The sequence below is a fragment of the Emydura macquarii genome, unplaced genomic scaffold (genome assembly GCF_026122565.2).
Source record: "Emydura macquarii macquarii isolate MOO-44397 ecotype Brisbane River unplaced genomic scaffold, CSIRO-AGI_Emac_v2 contig_67, whole genome shotgun sequence".
Lineage (NCBI taxonomy): Eukaryota > Metazoa > Chordata > Testudines > Chelidae > Emydura > Emydura macquarii.
In genome coordinates, this window is record NW_027130204.1 from 1,779,051 (window position 1) to 1,804,015 (window position 24,965).

The window sequence follows — 24,965 nt, forward strand, 5'->3', positions numbered from 1 at the left end:
AATGAGTATCTTTTTGATGCTGTCTAGGGTTGTTTACACCCAGTGAACTTTCTTTCTGGCACTTTCCCTGTGTAGACAGGGTGCTTATATGCACATGCGTGCCACCAACCACCCTAAAATTAGAGAATAAAAAAATCTGGGATGTCTCCCACTTAGTACAAACACAGGGCAAAAATAGAAAATGGGAAAATAAAGTAATAGGCGGTTCACAGACTCCTCAGCTCTCATGGTCTTCGAGACTGTCCTGAAATAGGAGTTGCAACAGCAGCCAAGGAGCTAGGTGGTCATGCTGCTGGCATGGTGCTGCTCACCATCAGGCTTTTTTTGGGTGTAGGGAGACTAGCCCAGGGCTGGCATAGCCTGTGTGGTGGTGGTCTGACTTCCTCCCCCAGAGGTGATCAGTTTTGGGGCTCTAGAAGGTCAGTCTTCCCTCAGCTGGCTCGTTGAACTAGAAAGTGTGGCTGCTCAGCCTTACCCTTTATTCTTCTCATTTGTCATCTTTGCTCGCTCTGGCTTCCCTGCCTCCTCCAAGGTCTTTGGACAAATCAGGTGCGAGGCCTATTTTGGAGCCATGCATCTTGGTCCTGTTAGGTTCAAGCTGGATCATGCAATTCTGGGGAATGACCTGCTTAAGCCAGCAATTTTTAAAAATAGTTAATGTTTGCATGCCACAGAGGCTGCATGACTGTGACCTCCCAAAAATATTTTTTAAAAATGCAGATCAGAACGCTTTTGAGGAAGCTGACATGGTCTCCTCTGGTGAAAATGTCTTGAGTTGTCATTATATCACCAGTTCACAGAATGGCCAACACAAAATCCTATAAAAATAACTGGTTCAAAAGACCCTCACAACAAACAGCCACTCCAAATTCATCCATTAGCAAAATTAAAAACAAGTCAGCCAAGTTATGACCAGTTGTTGTTGTTTGTCTTCCACAGACAAGGCAATTTATTAATGTTTATATTTAGGAGCAAGGTGAAAGTTATCATGTTAATAGAGAGAAGTGACTTCTCAAGATGAAACCCATTTAAGAACTAAACTAATTAAGGTTTGTATAAGGTCTGTATCCCATATATGCTATGTGTCTCATAAGAACGTTGTGGCACTGCCCCGGGAACATACTACTGTCCTATTTCTTCACCATACAGGATAACCAGAGGAGGGTAACTAACAACTGGGCTGGATGTTCTTACTACCTGGAGAGAGAGAGAGATGGAATGTTTTTTTTTTTTAATTTCCCTCCTCTGATCTCAGATCTCCTCCTCCTTTAACAACCTGGACCCCTTCGGCACGGGACAGACCCTTCCTCCTCTTCAGGTGCCGGAGAAAGCGGCTCAGACCACCTTGATCCCCCCCCTGAAAAAGCCCCCCAAGTGGATTCGCAGGCCAGTCGGCGTCTCGTTTGCTGTAAGTATGATGGAGCATTCTTGCCTGGAAAGGAACGTGGTTCTGGCCCCCTGGGGGTATCGGAAGGGATTTCTGGCTCCCGTGTTGGGGACCATTGTGGTTTTCATGGTGCTGGCAGTTCTGATGCAGGTGTAGGGGGCTCTGTTGGCAGGGAATCCTTTGCTGCGGTGTTCAGACACCTCGCCCACATCATCTGTCCCTACAGCAGTGATGGGTGCGTGCTCTGAAGGGAGAGAGCTGCAGTTTCACTCCCTCTTCTAATTCATGTCCTTCCCATTGATTGTTAATGAAACTAACCCAATCTCAGAAGTGCTTTCCTTGCAGGCAAGATACGTGTGTGTTCTCTCCCGCCTATCCTCCCAGTCCATTGTCTGTCTTCCCCCTTCCCTATGCCACCTTCTTCCACACATCCTTATTCTCTCCCTCTCCTCTTCTGCCACCCCTGCTTTTCTCCCAGATCATGCGGTTGCTCTGCTTTCTTATCCCCTGCCCTGGCTCATGCCATTTCAGGGTAGTGTTGTAGCCAGTTAATTCAGTCTATCCTCCATTTAGCATTGTGTTATGTGCTGTCATGGGTAATTCATACGCTATTTCATGTATAATCAGTGTATGCTAAATAGACTTATGTTACTAGGGCATAGACTTAAGAAGGCTTGACATGAGTGGGTGACCTGGGAAGAACCCTATGCCAGTAAAGTAGTTGTTTGGTGATCACTATCCTTGTACTTCAGTTGCTCCAAATTTAAGAAAAGTCCCAGAGGCGATTTTCACTCTGAGCTTGAAACTGTAGCAACAGGAGCTGACTCTATGGTGGCTTAATACAAAATTCCTAAATCCTATAAAAGGCTACAGTGTACTCCCTTAGTTTGAAGATCTGTTTCAGTCAGCCCCTCTGTTGCAGAGAAGAGACATTCCAAAACATTACCTGGTCCTCTGTGCTGGTTGCAATGAGCTATGCATGACTGCACACAAGCAGAGACTGTGCCTGTCACTGCGGGTTGTTACTCCGTCTGCTCCAGTAGCAGGTGCTTGTGGATTTGATGCTCCACATCCTGGGTTTGATCCCTGCAGCATCCATGTGTGTGCAGCTGTGATCTGCCTGGTTCCTCATGATTACCTTGTTCAGGGCCATTTGTGTCTGCCTGGCCTCTGCAGTTCCCAGGAGCTGAGTGCGCTGGTTTTTACCTTCATGTGTGTGGATGCTTACTTTTTCCCTCTCTTCTTCTCAGTTTGGAGGGAAGTTAATCACTTTTGGCCTCACCAAGGCCCCAGCACAGCAAACGCAGCAGATTCCCCCACGCCAGGTGTTCATCAGCCAAGTTGTTACTGAGACAGAGTTCCTAGAGCGATCCAGAGAACTGCAGATGGCCCTGCAGTCGGGAAACCTCCCAAACTATTGCCAGAGCAAGATCCAGGCAGCCCAGCTGCAGTTTGAAGAGAACCTCTGGAACTTCCTGAAGGTAGGACAGCCCCGGTGAAGTCCAGAGACCTCGTTCTAACTCCTCTGCATTCCTGGGATGGATTTTGTATGTGCCCATCACACTTGTCCCTGTCCTCACGTGTCTCCAACTCTTCAAGAGACAGAAATAAACAGACTAGACTGGCCTACAGTTAAGCCATAAACTCACCCCATAACCACCCACTTGGGGGAAGGCCTTGGTGTACAGGTTAAATGTGGAGGGCTGCAGACACTTACCCTCCTCTAGGCCTATAGTGGCCCCATATTGGTTACTCGGTGGAGTCCTCAGTCCCAAGGCAGAAACTCAAATGGGATGAGATCAGCCTGGAAGGGTTGAGTCAGCTGTGATGTCCGCAGCGATGTCCGCAGCTTGTTTGCTCCCTCCCTCCCCCACTTGCCATGCAGAAGGGGACTGAGCACTTTGCCTCTATCTTCCATGGCAAACTCGGAGCTTCTTAAAGCCCTCAAGCTGTGTTCCTGGCTAGTGTTTGAGGCCCAGGCACCCTTGCTGCTCCCTCCAAATACAACCAAAGAGAGGCACTCTAGACCAGGGCTTCGTTTCCCATCCAGTGCCTGCAAGAACTAAATGGTCTCCTGACTAGTTTGGAAATGGTTGGAAATCCTGCTGTCCATACTCAGTCAAAACTCCCACCAATATCATGGGGATCTTTGACTTTGTATGGGTGGAGGTGCTGGATTCAGATCCCCTTCCTCAAATTGAATGGTACCTTTCTCCACAAGTAGTCCCGCTGGCTTAAATGAGACTGGCTCGAGTAGTACAGTTCTGCTCAACATGAGTAAGCATGTGAGACTCTGGCCCTGAGTAAACTGCTTGATTTAGCCCCTTCTTATATTGGGTAATCACCTTCCAATACCACCAAATGTCTCATCCACTGGGACAGAAACAACCCTGTGTTCCATGTATCACTGTTGTCCACAGACACAATTGGAAAAAGTAGCATGGACCAATCCAGTGTCCTCTCTAGTAGACAACGCTGCCTTCTCAAGTTGTGGCCTGTGGATCGCAAGCAGTCCATGTTGTGGGAGAGGAAATTGGTAACACACATCCGTGAGCAGGAATAGTGCTTATGTATAGAATTTTCCATCCCTAGATCTTAAAGCACTTTCCAGAAGTAGTTCAGTATCATCAGTCCCATTTTACACATGGAGAAACTGAGGCACAGAGAAGTGATTTAGCTGAAGTTCGTCCTGCTTTGAGCAGGGGGTTGGACTGGATGACCTCCTGAGGTCCCTTCCAACCCTAATATTCTATGATTCTATGACTTGCCCAAAGTCACATAGTGACACAGGTCTCCTGATTCCCAGTCCAGTTCTCTATCCACTGTACTGTACTGCCTGGTGAGTGATATAGGAATCTCTCATTACATAACTGCAATACTTTCAAAACACTGCAACTTACAGGAGTGGTGCTATAGTGTGAGAATGGTTACCGTAGTATAGCTGGATAAAGGGCATGTGTGAAAGCAAGCAGCACCAACTTAATTAATTAATTAATCAGTGGTTGCGAGCAGCACAGCATGTTGTGTCACTGAATTGATGACAGAATGCGATAACAAGAATGCTGGGGGAGAGGAAGTTAGCAGTGTCTCAGCCTTTGTATTCCAAAGGGGAGCTTATTACAGCCCAGCCCCCAGGGAGCACTCTGTGGTTCCCTGGCCCTAAGCTGCAAACTGAGCCCTGCGCTTTGCACTGCCAGCAGCAGCTGGGTGTTTTCTCTGTTTCGATGTCTGGTTTCATGCATCTCTTTCTCTCCAATCCCCTTCGGGGCCCAGGTGAATATGGAGCCAGAATCCAGGACTAAACTCCTGAAGCTGCTGGGCTACAGTAAAGAGGAGCTGCAGAAGAAAGTAAGTGATCTTCCTGCTACGCAATATTTTTATTTAACAGAGGGTCTTTCAAGGAAGTGGCAGGTGGCGCCTGGGTCCCTGGTTGGAGATGGGTTGGGGACAGGTGAGGAATAGATTCCTGCACTATGTATTCTATAAGCAATTCCTCCCATAAGGTTTCACTTGGGGGAGTAGTTTGAACACCTTGTGCCTGAACTAGGACTGGTCCTGACGGCTTAGAAAGTCTATGCTTTTGTCACCACATGACTAATGTTACTCTAGGGTGGGGCATAGTTCAGGCTTCAACCCCTCCCTTCCAGTTCTCCCCGTATGTCTTGATCCTGACTTGCATCTCACTGGGCCAGCTCCCCCAGCACATCTGAGCCTGGCCTGCAGCATGCTCTGAAAGGTTCTTCCTAGTGATGCGCACATGGAAGCTGTCATGAGACCACCACTTGTGACCTAAGCTGAGGCTTGACTACCGGTCTCCAGCGGTGAAAGGTTAACCCACTGATTGCTGGGTGGGAGCAACAGGGAGGGTGGAGTCAGAGAGTGTTCCTCCTCTCTCTTCTAATCTCTCCTGAACACTCGGCCCCTATCCTACCCAGGGTAATTTTACTAAGTACCAGGCCTTACCCCAAACCTTCACTCAGCTCATGAATGAGACCTAAAGCAGGTGACTCTGAAGGAGTATACATGGAGTGTTTGGAAATTCCAGGGGTTCAGCACAAACAGAGGTCCCGTTAAAAGGAAAACTCCCTGCCAGAGGATGTTGTGAAGGCCAAGACTGTAGAATCATAGAAGATCAGGGCAGGAAGTGACCTCAGGAGGTCATCTCGTCCAACCCCCTGCTCAAAGCAGGACCCACCCCAACCAAATCATCCCAGCCAAGGCTTTGTCAAGCCGCCCCTTAAAAACCTCTATGGATGGAGATTCCACCACCTCCCTAAGTAACCCATTCCAGTGCTTCACCACCCTCCTAGTGAAAAAGCTTTTCCTAATATCCAACGTAGACCTCCCCCAGTGCAACTTGACAGAACAAGGAGCAATGGTCTCATCTACCACCACTGAGAATAGCCTAGCTCCATCCTCCCTGGAACCCTCTTTCAGGTAGTTAAAGGCTGTTGTCAAATCCCCCCTGCAGACTAAACAAGCCCAGTTCCCTCAGCCTCTCCTCATAAGTCATGTGCTTCAGCCCCCTAATCATTTTCGTTGCCCTCCACTGGACTCTCTCCAATTTGTCCACATCCTTCCTGTAGTTGGGGGCCAAAAACTGGACACAATATTCCAAATGTGGCCTATAACAGGGTTAAAAAAAGAACGAGGTAAGTTCATGGAGGATAGGTCCATCAGTGGCTATTAATCAGGATAAGCAGAGAAGCTGGGAATGGCTGACAGGATGGATCACTTGATGACTACCTGTTCTATCCATTCCCTCTATTCATTGACCACTGGCAGAAGACAGGATACTGGGCTAGATGGACCATTGGTCTGACCCACTACGGCCATTCTTAAGTTCTAAAATTCTGCTGCAGCTTTAACTAGTGCATCACTGCAATACAGCTTTGTCTAAACTGCATCTGCAAGCACTGTGTGTTGTTAGCTCCCCTCCTAATATTCAGAGTTGAGCGAGAGATCCAGGTGAGGAATGAAAATAGGTGGAAAGTGGATGAGGTGGTGAGTTACAGGAAGACAGCTCGAGATGGCAGTGCTGAGGAGAAAGATCATGCTCCAGTGAAGATGGTGTTATGGCAAGGGGCAGAGAAGCCTGTACTAGCTGAGTGGCGAAGGAAGCAGGGAGAGGCAGTGCCTGTGAGGGAGGCTGTGGGGGTCAGTTAATACAGAGGGTGGTTTTGAACCGGCTCCTGAAGTGCTTGGGGCAGCCAATGGATTTGTTTTTGGCTTCGGGTGACTTGGCCACTCTGCTGCCCCGTGCGTTCAGCTTTGTGAAAGAGGCTTGACCCCACGACTCTGTTTCCTCGCAGATCACGTCCTGTTTGGGTAATGGCATCCCAAAGAAACAGCAGCTTCCAGAGGCAGATGGCTTTGCTCTGGCTGCACAGCCTGCTCAGGTAGGCCCTGGTCTCCTTGCTGATCACTAGCGGGGTGGGCAGCAGAATGAACGAGGAGGACAAATTCCAACAAGTTCTGGGGCTTAGTGCAGGACTCCCCCTCGGTGAGGATCTCTGCACTGGGTTATGGAGGGGGGTAGACTTGGTGGACATAATGGTCCTTTCCTACCTCAAATCTAGGCAATCAGTGCAAGGGAGAATAACATGCAGGCTGTTGATGACACTACAGCAGACCTTGTTTGAGCGGTGATGAGTTCTTCAATGCGAGGGTTAACTTCAACCCTAACTTAGCTCCACAGCACAGCTTCTGGGTTTCCTCTTGGCACCTTCTGGGGCAGGCTAGCACTCCTGTCATTGCTACACCGGTGGAGCTGCACTGGTGATAGCGCAGTGGTAGGAGATATGAAGAAGACAGCCTGTGAGCATCCATGCTGAAATTAATAGAGAGAAACTCCCAGCCAAGTAGTAGACCAGCCCCACACCTGCACCCAGTTATGTCATCCACTGAAGCTGTATTGGTCAGGCTTGTTCTTCTGGGCATGACTCACATCCATGTACCTTCTCCCTGCTCTCTTTGCACAGGGCTCGAGACGCTCCATGGCTGAAGTAGCTACTTCTTCTTCCTCTTCAGTGTTCTTTGACAGCCTTGTCCCTCCGGTCATGAGTCCGTTGGAGATCCCGGTCACAACAGGTACTACATGGCCCGCATTACGTGAAGGGAGATGCTGCCTTATAAATTGACAGCCTGGCCCATTGCAGCGCTGTGCAGTGTACCCTCAACCCACACCCTCTCCCCGTGCCCTTGGCATTGTCCAGTGCACTTACAGTGAGAGGCCCACAGTGGATAGAAGCTGATACTTATGCAGCTGATGAGGATCCATTTTCAGCACAAGTGGTAGAGGCCTGTGATTTCTGGAGCAAAAGGCCTGGAGATGGATGGCAGTTATAGAGCTGCCCTTTCACTAGTGTCCAGGGTGTCCTCTGTTCTCTGCCCTGCTTCGTTGCAGCCAGGGTGGTGGGTGGCCCCTGGATGAACTGTACAGTTGCTTAGCCATATTGCTGTGCATTGCTTTCCCGCCTCTCCAGACACAGATGGACTGATCAGCCAGGCGCTCCTGGTGGGGAACTTTGACGGTGCAGTGGAGCTGTGTGTGAGGGCGGACCGTTTTGCAGATGCCATCATTCTTGCTATCGCCGGTGGGGAGAAGCTACTGAGAGAGACCCAGAGGCGGTACTTTGCCAAACAGAAAACAAAGATTTCTCAGGTAAGAGCCCAGGGAGAGATGGGGGATGTGGGGCAGGAGAGAGAGCAGACGGAGGTGTAGGGTGCCTGGGCAGGTCTGCATATACACACGTGGCTGCAAATGCCCCTGTGAGTGTGTTGGCAAGGGGTAGAATGCTGAACTGAGGGCTCTGTCCATCCTAATTTCCAGCTCTAGCTAGATACATACACTGTGCTCACGATACCTTTATAAAACTTGCTCTCACCCAGACAGGTGATCTGCCTGCAGATTTAGGATTTCCTCCCTTCTCTTCAGCTTGTGTCCAGCTTGTGGCATCTGCTGCCTGAGGAGGTTGCAGTTAAAATTATCTAACCCTCTTGAAACCCATCGAAAATACCTGATCTTTAATGACCCTTCTCTTATGTAACTACAGAGCTTGTCAAATCCCATGCTGTATGGGATAAATTGGTCATTGTAAGGACTAGGAAAGAATTCCCCCATCTCTGTCTGCAGCGTTGCATTACTAGACAGGAGCATTGGGTGGGTTTTTCACCTTTTGAAGCAGCAAGTGTCAGTTACTGCTGGAGGCAGGATACTGGACATGGTGGACCATGGGGGCAAATTCTATGTCATCTCACCTGCATGTGAGCAGCAGTGATGTGGACATGGCATGCGAGTGTGGTTCTGTGTGACAGATTGCTCAGGCCACCCAGAGCTGAGAGCCCCACTGTATTACCACTCTGCCTTAGCAAAAGGGAATGTTTTGCTGCTGTGAAGCTGTGTGCCAGTTCCCTGGCTGCCTGGCCAGCACACTCTTCAAGACTCTGCCTGCCTAAACCTTGCCTGACAGGTAAGAGTCACTGGACCCCAGTTCCCAAGTTCCCCAGAGACGTCTCTCTGCCACATTCAGTCCCTCTCCTTGGACGCTCACAGATGGTATTAAGTTCACTGCCTCCAAAGAAACAGAGCACACGCCAGCCTGTTAGCTTAGAAAGTGTGTTGTGTTTTGTTTGTAACCAGACCTGTCTTTTTCCTCCTGCTTAGTATCCCTTAAATCTTGGTTCTTTTTAAAGAAAGTTATTCTTGTTTTATGACTAAAATTTAATCTTAGCAAGTTATAATCTTTTGCCTAAGCAGTTTTCTTAGGCCTAGTCTACATTAGGTAGTTAGGTTGGTGTAACTACGTCGCTTAGGGGTGTGAAAAATCCACACCCCCGAGCAACAGTTAAACCAGCCTAATCCACATTGTAGGTGGCACTAGGTCGACTGGAGAATTCTCCTGTCAATCTAGCTACTGCTTCTCAGGGAGGTGAGATACTTGTGCTGATGGCAGAACCCCTCCTGTCGGCATATAGATAGCATCTTCACTGAGGTATGGCAGTGGCGCCGCTGCAGCATTTTAAGTGTAGACAAGCCGTTGTTCACATCAAGTTACCGGCATCTCCAGCCCTCCAGACTAGTGGACCCAATGGTCACAGAATCAAAGGGTGCTGTTCCCTAAGTAATGGATAACTAAAAGGTCTTTTAGCTTCTCTTATATTACCCAAAGTTCATTGCCTTTGCCTCAAGAGCCAGGAAGGCTTCTGATGTGCAGATTCTGTCCTCCAGTGTGATCATTAAGCAGTCTTCTCCCCAGCTTGTTTAGCGTGATGGCTTTGTTTACCTTATATGTAAATGTACTTCCATTGTTCTCTGCTTGTAACCCAGCCAGTCAGACAGGTAAATGCATGTTCCTCTGATCTGGCTGATCACATTTTAAGAGCTGGCTGATCACATTTTAAGAACATATTTCCAGCACACATCTATAACTCTTTGTGCAGACCCCGTACATACATCACACAGTGATTTTTCAGGACCAGCGTGTCATCCGTTTAACACATAGTACTTCACAGGACACCTTTGAGATGCATATTATGATAGCAGTGTGTTGGGGCAATGAGTGTGTGAGTTACCATTTGGGGGGCCCTCTGCCAGTCTCTCACTGTTAACCCAAGTGCAAGGTAGATCTGTGTGAGCAGGTAGGTACCTCTGTAGCTGCAGCTGAGGCTTGAACCTGTGGACTGATGGGCCATTTGCTTCTCCTGCAGCTTCTTTCCTTCATCGTGCAGCAGAACTGGCGAGATGTAATTTGCACGTGTGACCTGCAGAGCTGGAAGGAGGCACTGGCCATCTTGTTAACATACTCCAAGCAGGAGGACTATGCCCAGCATTGTGGTAGGTAGCACGCTTCATTTGGTACAGAGTGCTTCCAGGCTGTCTCTGCAGAGAGAGGTGGATGGAGCTTGGGAGGATATACTTCCAAAATGGGCTAAGGGAGTTACAGATGAGGCAAGTGAGAGCGTGACCCATCTGTGGGGTAAGGCAGGAGGGATAGAACCAGTGGAAGTGGGTTGTATGAACTATAGGGAGGGCAGAGTCTCATGATGTGGAACAAGGATGTGCCAATATCTCCTTCAGCCTACATCCATGGCTTGGAAAGAGATTAGGGCAGAGAGCAGTGACTTATACTGCTGCCTAGGCCTAGGCCCAAAGAAAGATGCGTATATGTACAGGGCTCATCTGGGAAGGGGATGGAGCTCCTGGGGAGAGGGAAGGTAGGAGGGGTTCACCCACCCCTGCAAGTGGTTTTTCCTACTGCTTGCAGTCCTCACACACTTGCAAACCTGGACACAGGCTGAGAGCTGTTCAGTGCAGTCTCAGTAGTTTCCCTCTTGGAGCCTGTTTAGGGCTAGGACTGGACTGACCATGCCCAGGAACTGGCCTTTGTGGGAAATGTAGCCCTCTTTTCTAAGGGGTTTTCTGTGTGTTTCCTCTAACAATTCCTGGCTATTTAGCTGTAGCTAGGCTCTTGGCTGTGGAACTCATTGGTGACACCAGTCTCTCTGTGCCATCGGCCTTCTGCTCTCTGCATGTGGCTCCTGAGTTGCCGGTTCACAAAGCTAGAGCAAGATTTCTAAGAGATGGGCGGGGGAGAAGGAGCTGGCCAGATGGGAGCGAGTAATGGAAACTGCCCCTTTTCCTCTTCCCTTTAGATATGCTGGGTACCCGTCTGGAGTCGGAAGGCGAGGGGGCGCTGTCCAATGAAGCCTGCCTGTGTTATGTCTCATCAGGCAACGTGGAGAGGTTGGCGAAATGCTGGGTAAAAACCCATGAGATCTCGTCACCCCTAGCTTTGCAGGTACGGATGCTATGATGTGGGCCTGAAACTTCCATAGGCCCTAGAGTCTGTCGGCATGCTTCCAAAAGACACAGATCACGTCCTGAGTTCCAGCTTCTACCATCCTGCAGCTTCCAGCTGCAGTGTTTGGGTCTCCTCCTGTGCCAGGTTACGGGTTTTCAACAAACAAAGCTCTGTGTTAAGTTGCAAGGAGTTGTCTGTTGGTCCGAGAGGGCTTTGATCAGTGTGTGCTCAGTGACAGGATGGGCTGCTGTGCAGTGGACATTGCTGTCTGCCCCAGGGCGATCTGTCTGTCTAGGTGCTTAGATGTCACTTACTCGCACGGTGTCTGAGCACCCTGAAAGATGGGGACAGTGTATCCCAGTGCTTCAGTTCCCTCCCCCCATATGCAGCTGCTGACATGTCTTCAGTGACTCGTCTGATTATATTCAGAACTGGTCTTTTCCCTCATGACCTGGAAGCCCAGGGATGCATCTCCTTCCAGAGCCTGGACACCCCTTCACTTCCCACGAAGGGCCATGTGATAACCAAGGCAGGCGGCTCTGCTGCTGTGTCCTTTAGCTGCCCTTCTCAGCACAACCTTAACCCTTTCCCTTCCTGAGGAATGTCTGTTAAAGAGACGCTGTCAGGCCAGCAGGTCCTTGTCACCCTTTGGGGCTGTTTGGTTCCTTACCAGGAAACTAGCCCTGTCAATTTCCCATCCCAGTTCTCACGCCCCGGCTTGATGCTGCTGCTCTTGTGTTTCTGGCTCTGCAGGGAAATGTTCTGGAATTGGTGATGCTGAATTCTTGGTCATGTTCAGTTTAATGAGACCTTCCTTCTCTCCTTTGTGCTGACTTCTGGCCCCAGCCCACCTGGCCATGTGTGTCCAAATGAGAGGACTAGTAAAGCAAGCCTCGTGCTGAGTGGGGTGACCTTATATCATGTGTTCTGTCTTCATCCCACCTTACCAGGACCTGGTGGAGAAGGTGATGGTGCTGAGCAAGTCCATCGAGATGCTCCGAGGCTCTGCAGGACCAGCTCTGGGCCCTGTCTTGGCAGAGCGGGTCACCCAGTATGCCAATCTCTTGGCATCGCAGGGCTGCTTGGCAGCTGCAATGAGCTATCTACCCCACAGCTCTTCTGAGGTAGGTGAAAAATGGACAGGAGGCGAGCAGGTGCCGGAGAGACTTTGGAGTGAGGGTCTAGTGACCCAGCATAGAACAGGAAGCCGTAGATGCTGATTAAGGTGGGATCTTTCACCTGAGAGTGGTGCTTTCTGTTTTCCTTGGGAGCATCAGCTGCCTCAAACTATTTCCTCTGGGGCCTTGGAGGCCAGGGCCAGAGAGGGGATCTCAATGCTGCTGTTTGCAGTTCATGGGGAAGGTCCATTTAGTCCTCTTCTAACCGAAAGGCAGCCACTCAGGTGGGGCAAATGTAAGGGGGGAAGGAGTGCTTTGCAGGGTTTGGAGGAAGGGGAAAAAATTGGGGCACCCAGGTGGGGAGGAAGCCCTGAAGCTGCAGAGCAGTGGCACAGCTTCAGCTAGCTCTCCCAATGGAGATCACGGTGGTGTCTTGGGTCCTGAAACTTGCCGTTTCCCATTAGGCCCCCAGGATTGGTTAGCAGATGCTGCAGATTGATGAAGGCTGCATGCCACTGCCAGTGCATTACACCTTGTGGGCTAAGGAGTTATGAATAACCCTAGGAACCCTTCCATCCATGGCTCCCAAAGCACTTCATTACACTTCGTCGTTTCAGCTCCCGATCCAGCAGCTCCGAGACCGTCTCTTCCATGCCCAAGGGGAGCACATGGGCGATCAGCAGCCACCCCCTTTCCCCTATGCACGTGTCCACGTAGGGCCAGTTAGCCACCTCTCTGCAGCAGCCAAGAACAGCTCGGTTCTGGAGGGACCAGCCCACAAACCAAGTCCCGGGCATCGAGAAAAGGTAAGTCTCAAAGCCTAGTGCCCATGGCCAGGGCAGAGAAACACCAGGGAGAGGGAAGGAGACTGCTCAAGGAGGTTGATGAGATGGTAGCTGCCCTCTGGCAGCTTGGAGAAGCTGACTAGTGCACCCCCAGCTCAACAGGGGCAGGCTGTGTTAGCTGAGGCCTCTTCATGAAGGCTTGCCACTCCTGGGAGTGCACGGGTAAGCAAAGAATAGGCCCCTGGCTTCCACACTGCACCCGGCCTCCTCTATCCTGGAGCCAGGGGGACAGACCCAGCAATGGTCCCTCTTGGTCCCATTAATCCAGACCTCCTGGACGACACAGTCCTGAAGGCTGCACCTCTATGTTAAAGACATGGGTGGGCTGCAGCTGGCTCAGGGAGATGGAGGCATCTGTCATGGACTGAAAATACCACCCTCCACAACAGCCAGTTCCTCCAGGTGCCCTACCTGAAGGAAAGGAATCAGCGTCCCCAATCCACCTGTGGCTAATGGGTTAGTCCAGTCCCTCGCCTGTGCGATCGTAGCCTGAAGGAAGGGAATCTATAAAAGAGCAAAAGCTGAATGCCTGTTCCAGAGCTGGCCCTTCTGAGGGGGAGGGAAAGCAGCCAAGGCCTGCGCTGGCACGGCCAGCAGACACCACGTTGGCAAAGTGGAGCCAAGCCAGGTGCCTTGTGCCCTGCCCGTCTGAGCAGGTTGGAGCGCCCGTGTGCTCTTGTCAAGCAGGGGAGGCTAGCGGCTGGCCGCTCGTCACGGCATAACTGTGACAGTGCCAGAAGTGGCAGCATCTCTTGTGCGAGTGGGACTGCCAAGTGGGCCTCACAGCAGGGTCTCTTGTTTTCATCACAGCCACCATTCACCCCTCCGGTGTCGGGTCAGCCTTCAGTGCCTTCGCTCTTCACGCCTCAGCCAGTGCTGATGGCACCTCCCCAGGCCAATGCTGGTCCCCGTAGCAGTCTGTATGCCAGAGTGGGAGGCCGGCCCCCTTACCGCCAGTACACCTCTGGCGAGGCACCAGCCGCAGGTTCAGGGCCAGGTGAGTGAGCTCCAGTGACGCAGCCTGTGACGCCCTTGTGTCCATTAGGGCAGAGAGCCCAGTGTCTGCCCTTTGGGCCCACGCTGTCCCAGTGCCCCGCTTGTGCTGGAGTGCTTGCCACATTCTCCTTGCTGTTGTGAGCTCTGGGACAAGCTGCCATTAAGCTGGCGGAGTGGGATACTTGTTGAGTGATAGGACTCGGGGAAGGGCACGCAGCCAGGTGGGAGAGGCGTATGCCTGCCAAAGGGGAGGTGGGGGACATGGGACACGGGACACATGCTCATATTGGGAGAGGTGACACCAGCTGACACTGTTTCTTGGTTTCAGCATTGTCACAGCCGCTGCCATTCAGCCTGCCAGGAGTCAGGCTCCCTGGACCAGCCGCCTTTCCCAGTCAGCCTCCTGTTTCAGGCCAGCCCATGCCCAGTGCAGCCCCTGGAGTTCCACCACCTGGATCGACCTTCTTTGTTCAAGCCTCGGTCGCTTCCCAGCTCCCTGTGCAGCATCCTGCAGCCTGTCCTGTCCCCAAGGCGGGACCGCCCCCTACACTTTTCCCTTCCATTCCTTTCAGCTGCCCCACGGGTATGGGCTACCCTCAGGGGGGCCCTGGGGCTCCATCCACTAAGTCCCTTGCAGCCCCTAGCATCCCTCCACCTCCCACAGGTGAGTGGTGTCTGTGTGGCTTTGCCCATCCTCAGTCCAGGTGGGATCTGAGTTTGCTACATAGTTAACCAGAGTCTGTGTCTTACCCTGAAGCTTGCAGCTGGTCTCCCTGTTTGGGCTAAGAGAACTTGTTTTGGTAGGGCGGGGGTTGCTGAAGAGCTGAGACTGTTACTAGAGACCCCGTGTTCTGGTGAAACACTGCCAAGAGGACTGACTCATTCAGTGGCCTCGGCATTTCCATTGTCTTCCCCAAGACCTTGGGAGGAGCTGTCCCGGCAGGGTCCCAGGGCGTGCTGAGGGAGCCCCCATTTCAGTGGCAATCCCTACAGAAAGGGTTTCATTTCCATGGGGGTGCCTTGCACTCGTGCTCAGACCCTGGTTAAAGAATCGTCACTCCTGTGGCAACCCTGCTTAGACAATGAAGCCAATGGGTGCATTAGAAGAGCTTGGAATGTGATTGGGTTCTCTCTCTCCCAGGAAGAGCCCTCGTTCACCTGGGCCATTTGATACAATGCTTCCTTCTGCTGCACTCCATCTTCCACCCCTCCCTCCCCATTTCCAGAGCTCTCCACTAACCTGGTTCAAACTCTGCTGGCCCTGGTGAGCCCTGTTCCCGGGTTCTGGCGCTGGGGCCATTCCCCCAGAGGTCACTGTCTTAAACATGTCACTACCCAGCTGGGCTGGAAAATCACTGCCACCTGCTGGCCTAGGAGAAACCAGCTGGTGGGCTTGGGCCAGTTCCTGGTGGACAGGTGTTTGCAGTTGGTGCTTGTTGGCCCTTGGGTTGCAGCCACAGGGGAGAGGCTGATGAATGAAGGCGTTATGGAGACTCCACCGTCAAGGTGGTCCCTGCAGCTCGTGGCTGGGGCATGTATTTGGAGCCTGGGGGAAGGCTGCAGTGTTTGTGCCTGTGCTGTATATCTGGTGTCGGGCTAGAGCCAGGAGCGTGCCCTCCAAGAGCTGTCAGTGCAGCACTTCTCCTTAGAACCAAATTCACCCTGCACACAAAGGAGGGGCTTTCATGGACTCCCTGACCTGGCATCCAGCCGAAGGGCCCGAGCTCAGCCAGGTGGAACAGGTCCCAGGTATGAGACTGGACTTCGGACCCCTTAGCTCAGGATGGATGGAGCCACTTGAAATGGTCACTGGGTGCTGTTGGGATGTTACTAATGATCTAGTAGCTTGATGATGATGCTGTCTCCAAAACCTGCCTTGATTTTCAGGTGTCTTTCCCCGGCTAGATCCCTGCACAGTAGCACAGAGAGCAGCCCCTCTACCTCTGAGTTGGGGGAGGTGGTCCCACTGCTGCCAGTGAGATGTGATGAGATTGTACTCACGCACACTCTCTCGCTGCTTGGTGTCTGGCTCACACCTGCGGGGCTGTACCAGTGGCTGTGCAGGAGCCTAGATGTAAAGGTTGCAGTGAGGGCAATGGAAAGCCCCGCCGTGGGGCCCGCTGTGAGTGCACAACGTGCTTTTGGGGGAGGTGCAGATGTAATTAAGAAGCTGCAGACCTAATGCAATTGGAGCCCAGGAATGTAAAGAGGGGCTCTTGGCCTCCAGCCACACTACAGCTTCCCACCCAGCCCTGGAGGGATAGGAGCATTACACTTGCACCACTCTCACCTCCCCGCCCTGGTGTCAGTTGGGCCCACTGGGCAGGGGAGCAGCTCCTCTTCCTCACAGCTGACAGCAGAGCCCTTCCTCAGGGCACGGGGCAGGGAGCCCCCCAGCCATGGTAGCTCACCTCTTGTCTTCCTTCCAGCCCGGCACTATGCCTGCCAGGCCGCACCGACGCTCTCCCCTGGCGTGCTGGGGGAGGCAAGTCCCCGCGGTGGGTGAGGTAGCTCACGGCTGTCAGGGAAGCATGGCTGGGTTGGTTTTCATGGGGAGCTTGAAAGCCCTTGTGGCTTCAGTGTAAATCTGCCTGCGAGCTCCCCATCTTCCAGCAGTGGGCAGGTGGAGGGCTGGGCTGTGGGGGTGGTGGCCGAGTGCGGGGGCAGGTCTACATCCCAACCCCATGCCTGACGCTGGCCTGGGTTTGAGTCCAGACATCGGCTGTGGAGCAGTCAGAGGCTGCAGCATTCCTGCACATGGTTTTGTGCTGATCCCTTGATCTGTGGTTCTTGCAGTGGGGCGGAGATCTTGGCCAGTCATCGCTAGGGCATGACACTCAGCGCGCCAGGTGACAACATGAGCCCTCTGGGCACAGAGGCTGCTGCGTGCCCAGATCCCCTTGTGCCCTTTGAAGCTTAGCAGTGTGAGGTTTTACCTGCCTAGGCATCTGGGCACTGGGCTCTTGTGCAATGGCCAGCTCTGCACGAAGAAAGGGTCTCTGTTACTGTCCCTTTGAGAGAGGCACAGGAGTCCCAAATAGGAGCACGGAGCTCCTTTGAGATGCACTGGTTGAAAGCCTCAGGGTTTGGGCTGAAGATGGAGCATGCGAGGTCTGAGTTTTACTCGCGTCTCAGGGCACAGACGTTTAGCTCCTGTTGGTGTCAATGGGGGTGCAGCCTGCACAGATTGTGTGCAAATACGCTTCCATGAGAGTATGTCCCATTGCCTCCATCTTCCCAGAAGACATCAGTCTGACCTGCTATGTAACACCGGCCATAGCATTTCACTGCAGGATTCCAGCTTTCTAGTCTAGTGACTAGGGGTTGAACTAGATTTAGAGAGCAACAGGCTGTGGTTTCGAGAAATCGCCATAGCCCCCAGGGCTCCTCAGCAACAGGGGGAGGGCCGTGAGCACGTGGGAGGGGGTCTGCTCACAGTAAAGGCTAATTCCTGGACCCCCTCCTGAGCAAGGTTAGTCTATCCAAGACCACAGGAGGCACGGTGGTCAGGGGGCACCCAAAATAACTTCTTCTGTTAATGAGTCCACATCGAGTAGTAGGGTTATTTGCCATGTAGTGCTGAAGGGCTCCAGTTAAGGATCTGGTCCTTTTGCAGGTAGCACAATCACGAACCAAAAGAGACTCTGCCCCAGGAACTTACTGTTGAGCTGAAATCTACATTGCAGTTGGTTATGGGTAAACTGTCCCAAGGGCTAGTCCCCAGCCTGCTGTCTGACAAGGAAAATGTCTCCCCTTGGTACTTTTTCCCTGCATTTTTGTCAGTGTTCTGGACTGCCCCTTTTGGGTGTTCCTTCAAGGATTGATGAGAAACACACTATCACCCGCAGCAAGGCACTTTGGCCCTGCTTTTGCAGGGCCATGCTCCAAGTTGGTGGGAAGCCTGGAACATGTCTCTGGATGTGTCACAAGCAGAGTGCCCCAGGGGTCGGTCCTGGGGCCGGTTTTGTTCAACATCTTCATTAATGATCTGGAGGATGGGGTAGATTGCATCCTCAGCAAGTTTGCAGATGACACTAAGCTAGGGGGAGTGGTAGATACCCTGGAAGGTAGGGATAGGATACAGAAGTACCTAAACAAACTGGAGGATTGGGCCAAAAGAAATCTGATGAGGTTCAACAAGGACAAGTGCAGAGTCCTGCACTTAGGACGGAAGGATCCCGTGCACAGCTACAGACTGGGGACCGATGAGCTAGGCAGCAGTTCTGCAGAAAAGGACCTGGGGGTAACAGTGGATAAGAAGCTGGATCTGAGTCAGCAGTGGGCCCTGGTTGCCAAGAAGGCTAATAGCATATTGGGCTGCATTAGTAGGAGCATTGCCAGCAGATCGAGGGAAGTGATTATTTCCCTCTATTCGGCATTGGTGAGGCTGCATTTGGAGTATTGTGTCCAGTTTTGGGTCCCCCCACTACAAAAAGGATGTGGAGAAGTTGGAGAGAGTCCGGAGGAGGGCAACAAAAATGATTAGGGGGCTGGCGCACAAGACTTATGAGAAGAGGCTGAGGAAACTAGGCTTGTTTAGTCTGCAGAAGAGAAGAATGAGAGGGGATTTGATAGCAGCCTTTAACTACCTGAAAGGGAGTTCCAGAGAGGATGGAGCTAGGCTGTTCTCAGTGGTGGCAGATGACAGAACAAGGAGCAACGGTCTAAAGTGGCAGTGGGGGAGGTCTAGGTTGGACATTAGGAAAAAGTTTTTCACTAGGAGGGTGGTGAAGCACTGGAATGGGTTACCTAGGGAGGTGGTGGAATCTCCATCTTTAGAGGTTTTTAAGCTGCAGCTTGACAAAACCCTCACTGGGCTTATTCTGAGGTTAGTCCTGCTTTGAGCAGGGGTTGGACTACATGGCCTCCTGAGGTCCCTTCCAACTCTATGATTTTATGTGTGAACCCTTGGATGCCCTGCACGTCTGCTGGCTCAGTCTCGGTGGTAGAAGTTTGCACCCAGTGCAGAGATCGGAAGCTACAGACAGCTGACGTGCTTTTCTCATGCCAATGGCATCAGATGTGGTGTCCGTGGCCCAGAAACAATTCACAGCCCATGCGGGTGCTACCGTGCCACCTGGGAGAGGTGGATCTCAGATGCAGCCTAATGTCATCAGCGTTGGGTCCAAAGCCTTTCCATGAAACGTTCTGAGACCAAACAGTGGGGCTTGGGAGGGGAGGTGGGTTGAGGCCCAGGACCTTCCATTTACACCGCGGTAAGAGATTGAGCCCCGCCGCCTTGGAGTTCTCATCTAAGTCTCACGCCTGTGTCTTGCTCTTCGACCCCACAGGTCAGGAAGCTTGGAACGATCCCTCGGCTCTCAGGGGAGGCCTTCAGAGGAAAAAGGTAATCAGTGGCCAAAGCAGGCTGCCACGGAGCATGGACTGAATGAATGGACCCTCCCCACGCCCCAGCATCGCTCTCGTTGTCCCCAGTTGGCAAATAGTGCAAGGGAGATGCTAGCGCTTCCTGGCAGCTTGGCTGGGAACTTCGGACTGTACTCACTAGAACAGGATTAAAACTATCTCCTTTTGATCTAGCCTGGTTGGAGCAGATCTGTCCTGACTCCCTGGCAGGGAGGTGAAGTGTTTGCAGGAGACTCCCCCCGTGTCTTGGGACTTTCCCTCATGCTTGTTCTGCCGGGCACTTTGCTGCGCTAATATCAGCATTCGTGGCTCGTGCCGCAGCAGAGCCAAGTCAGCTTTGTGGGGAGCGGCGGAGTCTGCTGCAGCACGTCCCTTTGACTGAGCAGCTCCCGTGAACCCAGGGGGTTCTCCTGGCAGCCCTGGTCAGTGGCTGGGCATGGGGGGCTCTGTGCTCATTCTGAAGGGCCCTCGGGGGTGAGAGGAGCGCATATTGTGCCTGGAGGTGGGGTTGCTCTGGGGACTCCCGGGCTGCATTGAGCTAGCAGAGATGATGAATTCGGAATAGGAATGTGCAGGCAGCCCCCTGGATCTCTGATCTTTCACTGTTTTCCATTCCCGGTTAGTTGTCAGAGAAGTTCACCCCTCCGGCTCCAATCACGGCTCCGGTAATGAGCCTCCCTGCAATGCAGCGGGCCCTCCTTCCTCAGATTCCCAGGGCCCAGGAGTCTGGCCAGGCACCCCCGGGAGCACCCAAAGAAGGCAGCGTGCAGGTAACGTTAGGGGCGTCACTCCCACACCAGACCCCTCGCTGGTGTGAGGAGCAAGCCGGCTTTTAGGATCTTTATCAGTTGGTGACACGGGGGCTTGGATCTGCCTCTTCCCTTCTGTAGCGTGACCAGGACCCCAGGACTGCTACTTGAGCTTGGTAGGAGATGGCAGCATTCGTTCAGGCTGTAGAGCCCCAGCAGGGCAGGGCAGGGAGGAGGGAGTGAGCCATGCTGCGTAAGCCTGCACGCTCCAGGGCAGGTCGAGAATCAAGAGGACCCCAAAGGGCCGCTTTGAAACCAGGCTGTAAGGGAACAAGCTGCAAGTGCAGCAATGTGTTCCCCACGATGGCGGGGTGAGCAGGGGTGGGGGCAGCAGTTCGCCGGCCTCGCCCTCCCATCACGCTCTGCTCTCAGCTGCTTTTCGTCTGATGTCCATTTCCCCAGCTGCCCACGGAAAGAATCGAGAGGAAGGAGCTGCCCCCCGAGCACCAGGGGCTGAAGACCACCTTCGAAGGGCTGGTGCAGCGCTGCACTGCTGTTGCCACCGACCCCGTAAGTTGCCTCTGCAGCTGCTTTTCTTGCCTGCTTGATCTCGTAGCTAAAGCACAGGGCCAGGAGACAGACAGGTGGGGGTCTTGTTCCACCTCTGCCGCTGACTTCTCTCCCTGTCCCATGGGTGCTGCTTCTCTCCTACCAGGGGATTTCCCCCTTGGCCACACCCTCTATGCTCTGCTGCCTTTTTATGCTCCTCTCTCCTTTCCTGCAGAGCAGCTATCCCTGCCTCTATGAAGCCCCCACCACCCAGGTCCGTGCCAGTGGCTTGTTTGCCTCCCTGCAGTTCTCTGGGAGGGAAGGGGATGAGTAGGATGGGGGAAGATGAGCCCAGGGCAGGACAATGCTTGGAGCAGCCAGGCAGAGCCTGCCTCTGTCCAGCCTTGCAGTCAGTCCCTCCAGACAGTTTCTCCAGCGGCTGCTGTGGCCAGGCTGGTCGTGGCGACCTGGGCTACATCTCTGGAGAGGGTGGAATATGCTGGGGTAGCCATGTGTCACGGCTGGCAGGTGCCGTGGGGGCGTTTCCCACGTGGCATGGCTAGGGGGTGCTGTGGGGGCCCTAGTTATGGCCAATGCCCTGGCAGTTTCAGGTGGAGCCAGAGGGGCAGCCTGTTTGCCAAGCACCCTGGGGGCAGACGTGGCAGGGGGCTCCAAAGCCCTGCCGAACCGGTTGTGAATTTTTCTCTTCCCTTCAGAAAACAAAAAGGAAACTGGAGGACGCAGCACAGCGGCTGGAGTGCTTGTACGAGAAGCTCCGGGAGCAGGCCGTAAGTGTATGCCTCCCCCTCCGCCGGCTACAGCACCCTCCTCCGTGCCCAGACATTGGCTCCCTTTGCGAAGAGCTGTGCTCTCTGCATGGCTGGGTGCCACGACCCTCTTGAGAAGAGGCGGCTAGAGATCAGTGACCTTTGACTCCTTTACCCCATCCCTGAAAGCAGCCGAGTTCCCCAGCGGTGCGAACACTGGCTGGGGCATGGGGGCTGCCATTACACATGATGAGTGCATGTGTCTGAATTCTCCCCCGCTGTACGTCAACTGGGCACTGAACAGTCAGGGGCCGGGGGCCGTTGGCCTCTCTCCTGCCCTTGCCTGGGAAGCAGATTCCCTGGCAGGTGACTGATTAGGGTGATCAGATCAGTCTCTGCTGGGGCTTGAGCCACCAGAGAGGAGCAGGGGGAGAGTCCCACCTTGGTGAGGCCGGGGATGGGGACAGTCCTTCAGGCCCCATCACTGAGCAGCACCCCCCGTCCCAGCTGTCGGCTCCTCCGGTGCTTGATGGGGGGGCGGGTCAGACAGCCAGCTGGAGGGGCTGCTGCTGAGATGGCTCTGCTTCCTCCCACAGCTCTCCCCTGCCATCCTGGTGGGGCTGCATGAGATCGCCCGCTGCATGGAGGCACGCAGCTACCAGCAGGGCCTGCTGCTCCACACCCAGGTGGTGGGCAGCAGCAGCTTCAGCGAGGTGTCTGGCTTCATGCCCATCCTGAAAGTCCTCATGACCGTCGCCAGCAAGCTGAACGTCTAGCGCCCGGCCCGCCGGTGGGGGGACCAGGAGGGACGGGTGCTGGACTGCAGGCCCCGAGCAGTGTGTGGGAGCCAGGCTGGCCCCATCCACCCTGCAGAGACCGTGCCAGGCCGCCTGGAGACACACTCCTTCCTACCTGCAGCTCCGAGGACTCCTCCCGGGCCTGGCTTAGTGGCCGTTCAGGCCGGCCAGGCTGCCCGAGACCCTCCCCGAGCAGCTGCACATCTGCACCTCCTGCTCCCTGATGCAGAGACGAAACTCGCTTGTTCTGGGGCAGCCGTTTTTCAACCAGCGGCCGGCCAGCATGGCTGGCACCTGCACAAGGGCAGACACGGGGGCTCCTTCCTACCCTGGTGTACCCAGCCATGGGACCTCTCTCCAGAGTCACGCCCCTCGGTGCTCTCCCTGCCCCTGCCCTGAGACTGACCATTCAGCAGGGACGAGTGCCGGCCCCTGCTCTGCATTTGTCTTCTCGTGCACCCTGCACCTGTCTCCTTTTTCCTTGGTGGGCTTTCCCTCCCCCACATTACCCCTCTGCTGCTCCATCACCCCTGAAGCTCTTCTCGCCATGCCCCCGGTTCTCTCTGGCTCCGTGATGCCTCCCTTGCCAGGAGTGTGCCCTGGAGAAGAGCTCTGCGCTGTTCTCCGTGCTCCCCCCCAGAGCTGGTGGCATGTGGTGTCTGTTCTGAAAGCTGTGCTGCCTGGCCCCAGCCTCATTCACCCCCCAAGTTAGCACTCCTGACTTGTTGCCAACCAGTATTGTGTGAAGGCCCCTAGGCTGGGATTTCAAAGCTGTCTAGGGGGTTTGGACACATTGGGAGATGTGCCAATCCCAGAGCTACTCTGAACACTTCACCCCTCAGCATGAGGGCCCCACAGCTGGGGGCACCGCGGGTCCTTCCCAGACAAGTCTGGGACACATCCCCACTTAAACCTGCAAGGCCCCTTGGCACAGCAAAGGGGTACCCTTGCTGCAGGGAATGGTGCTGTCTCATCCACAGGCCGTGGCTGTGCTGCGCTGAGCCCTGGCTTGGCATTCGGCTGGCGTTGGCTCTAGTGAACCCAAGCAGCAAGGGGGCCATTGGGTAGGTGCTTGGAGGGAGGGGAGGGTATTTCAAGGCCTGTGTCACTCTCGCGCTGCCCACCCCCCTGCTGGTGATGCCCTCCCCTTGCCGTGTGACATCCCTGCCATCCAGTGCAAGGGCAACCTCTCCCTCCCTCCCACCAGTTGGATCTGGAACACCCCCTGCCTGTCAGCTGGTTGCCTTGCATTGTAGGGGCGGAGGCTGCTGCTGTCCTGGGTGCAAAGCTGCTTGTGCTGAATTGGCTCTGTGGGTCGTGTGCCATGGAGGCGTCTCCCTCTGTGTCAGCACAAAGTGCCTCAATAAAGCTGCTTTTTGTGAAATCGGCATCTCCTTCCTTGCCTCTGGGTCACCTCCCCACTGGTTACGCAGAGGCGTCCCTTCGTGGCAGCTGCTGTTCTCAGCAGCAGTCAGCGGCCATGTCTTTGCCTGTAGGGGCAAAGGGCAGAGTCTGACGCGGCAGCTGGTTGTTGGTGTGGGGCACTGCTGCCAACAGGATGCTTGTGCTGATGATTTGTGCTTCGGCACGAACCCAGGCTACCTTGGTTACAAGCCACTTGGAGCTGTAGAACAGAGACAACACCCTTCCCGAGTGCTCTCCTCCAGGATTAAACCATCTGTCCTCACCAGGCTGCCCATCTGAATGGCCAGGGGTGCCTGGGCTGTTTCATGGAACTTGATTTCATGCTGCAGAGTAACTCTCCATTCAGTGGTTTCCCCACCACCAGCAGCAATCTCTCGCCCTACATCCCTGTTTTAGTTTTCCTTGGTATTTTGAGTTTGATTTGTGGTGACAAAGTGGCTTCTCCTTTCGGAGCGGTACATAGCCCTGGCCCCAAAGCTGGGTTGTCCTGGGCACTGGTTCAGGTTCATGGGCTCGCTTTCCTCCTTGCAGCCAGCTGGAAAATAAAATGCCAACACCTGCAGGCATCAGATGGGTGCTATTCTCCCATGTTCCCCTCCCCCCCTCCCCCATGAGCTCCACCCTCACCACACCAGAAGGAGCTGCAATTCACTACAGCCAGGCCAGCTCATCGGACTAGGAGGGTGTGCTTGGAGCAGCGAATATCAGTGGCAGCACTAGCGTTAGCTTAGAGTGGAGCGTTACCACTACCTGGAAATTCAGTAGCAGTTCACGTGTTGTTCCTGGCTGTTTCCAGACTCAGGCAGATGCCAGCTTTGGCTTACATCTGGGTCACATCAGAAGGGCTTTCCACATCCCTAAGGGAGTGACAGATAGGGGCACTCATATATTTTTGGAAGCTTGGAATCAAATGCAAAGTGAAAGAGAAGTCCTGGAGTACAAAGCTGATGCAACTGGACCTGGGAGCAGATAGCTCCCCCAGCCCTAACTCACACACTTGAGTATCAAGCCAGCTAGCATTGGAGCAGGACTGCATTGGTTGTGATGCTCCTTCCTTCTGAAGCGGGCTGATCAACAAAGCCAGCTGGCAGCCTCTAAAGATAAGGGGAGCAAGGGTAACCAAATTCTACAGAAACTTCTGTACATCCCTGGCATCTTTAGC

The 24,965-nt window shown here is 53.5% G+C and overlaps 1 protein-coding gene across 4 annotated transcripts in view; it reads left to right on the top strand.

Annotated features, from left to right (window-relative positions):
* The window catches only part of SEC31B (SEC31 homolog B, COPII coat complex component), a 39,891-nt gene extending 15,640 nt beyond the window's left edge, over positions 1 to 24,251 (top strand). For 2 of the 4 annotated variants that reach the window (XM_067537392.1, XM_067537402.1), the window contains exons 10-26: positions 1,256 to 1,408; positions 2,638 to 2,868; positions 4,661 to 4,735; positions 6,700 to 6,786; positions 7,369 to 7,477; positions 7,873 to 8,051; positions 10,097 to 10,223; positions 11,042 to 11,187; positions 12,141 to 12,314; positions 12,926 to 13,114; positions 13,964 to 14,150; positions 14,478 to 14,813; positions 19,441 to 19,496; positions 20,140 to 20,286; positions 20,728 to 20,835; positions 21,531 to 21,602; positions 22,178 to 24,251. In XM_067537392.1, the coding sequence (XP_067393493.1) occupies positions 1,256 to 1,408; positions 2,638 to 2,868; positions 4,661 to 4,735; positions 6,700 to 6,786; positions 7,369 to 7,477; positions 7,873 to 8,051; positions 10,097 to 10,223; positions 11,042 to 11,187; positions 12,141 to 12,314; positions 12,926 to 13,114; positions 13,964 to 14,150; positions 14,478 to 14,813; positions 19,441 to 19,496; positions 20,140 to 20,286; positions 20,728 to 20,835; positions 21,531 to 21,602; positions 22,178 to 22,357 (2,556 nt within the window). In that variant the 3' untranslated portion in view covers positions 22,358 to 24,251. Of the gene's footprint in view, positions 1 to 1,255; positions 1,409 to 2,637; positions 2,869 to 4,660; positions 4,736 to 6,699; positions 6,787 to 7,368; positions 7,478 to 7,872; positions 8,052 to 10,096; positions 10,224 to 11,041; positions 11,188 to 12,140; positions 12,315 to 12,925; positions 13,115 to 13,963; positions 14,151 to 14,477; positions 14,814 to 19,440; positions 19,497 to 20,139; positions 20,287 to 20,727; positions 20,836 to 21,530; positions 21,603 to 22,177 lie in introns of those variants that run through there. The other 2 variants (XR_010917848.1, XR_010917850.1) reach the window with 2 other exon arrangements.
* Positions 24,252 to 24,965: the final 714 nt, after the last annotated feature.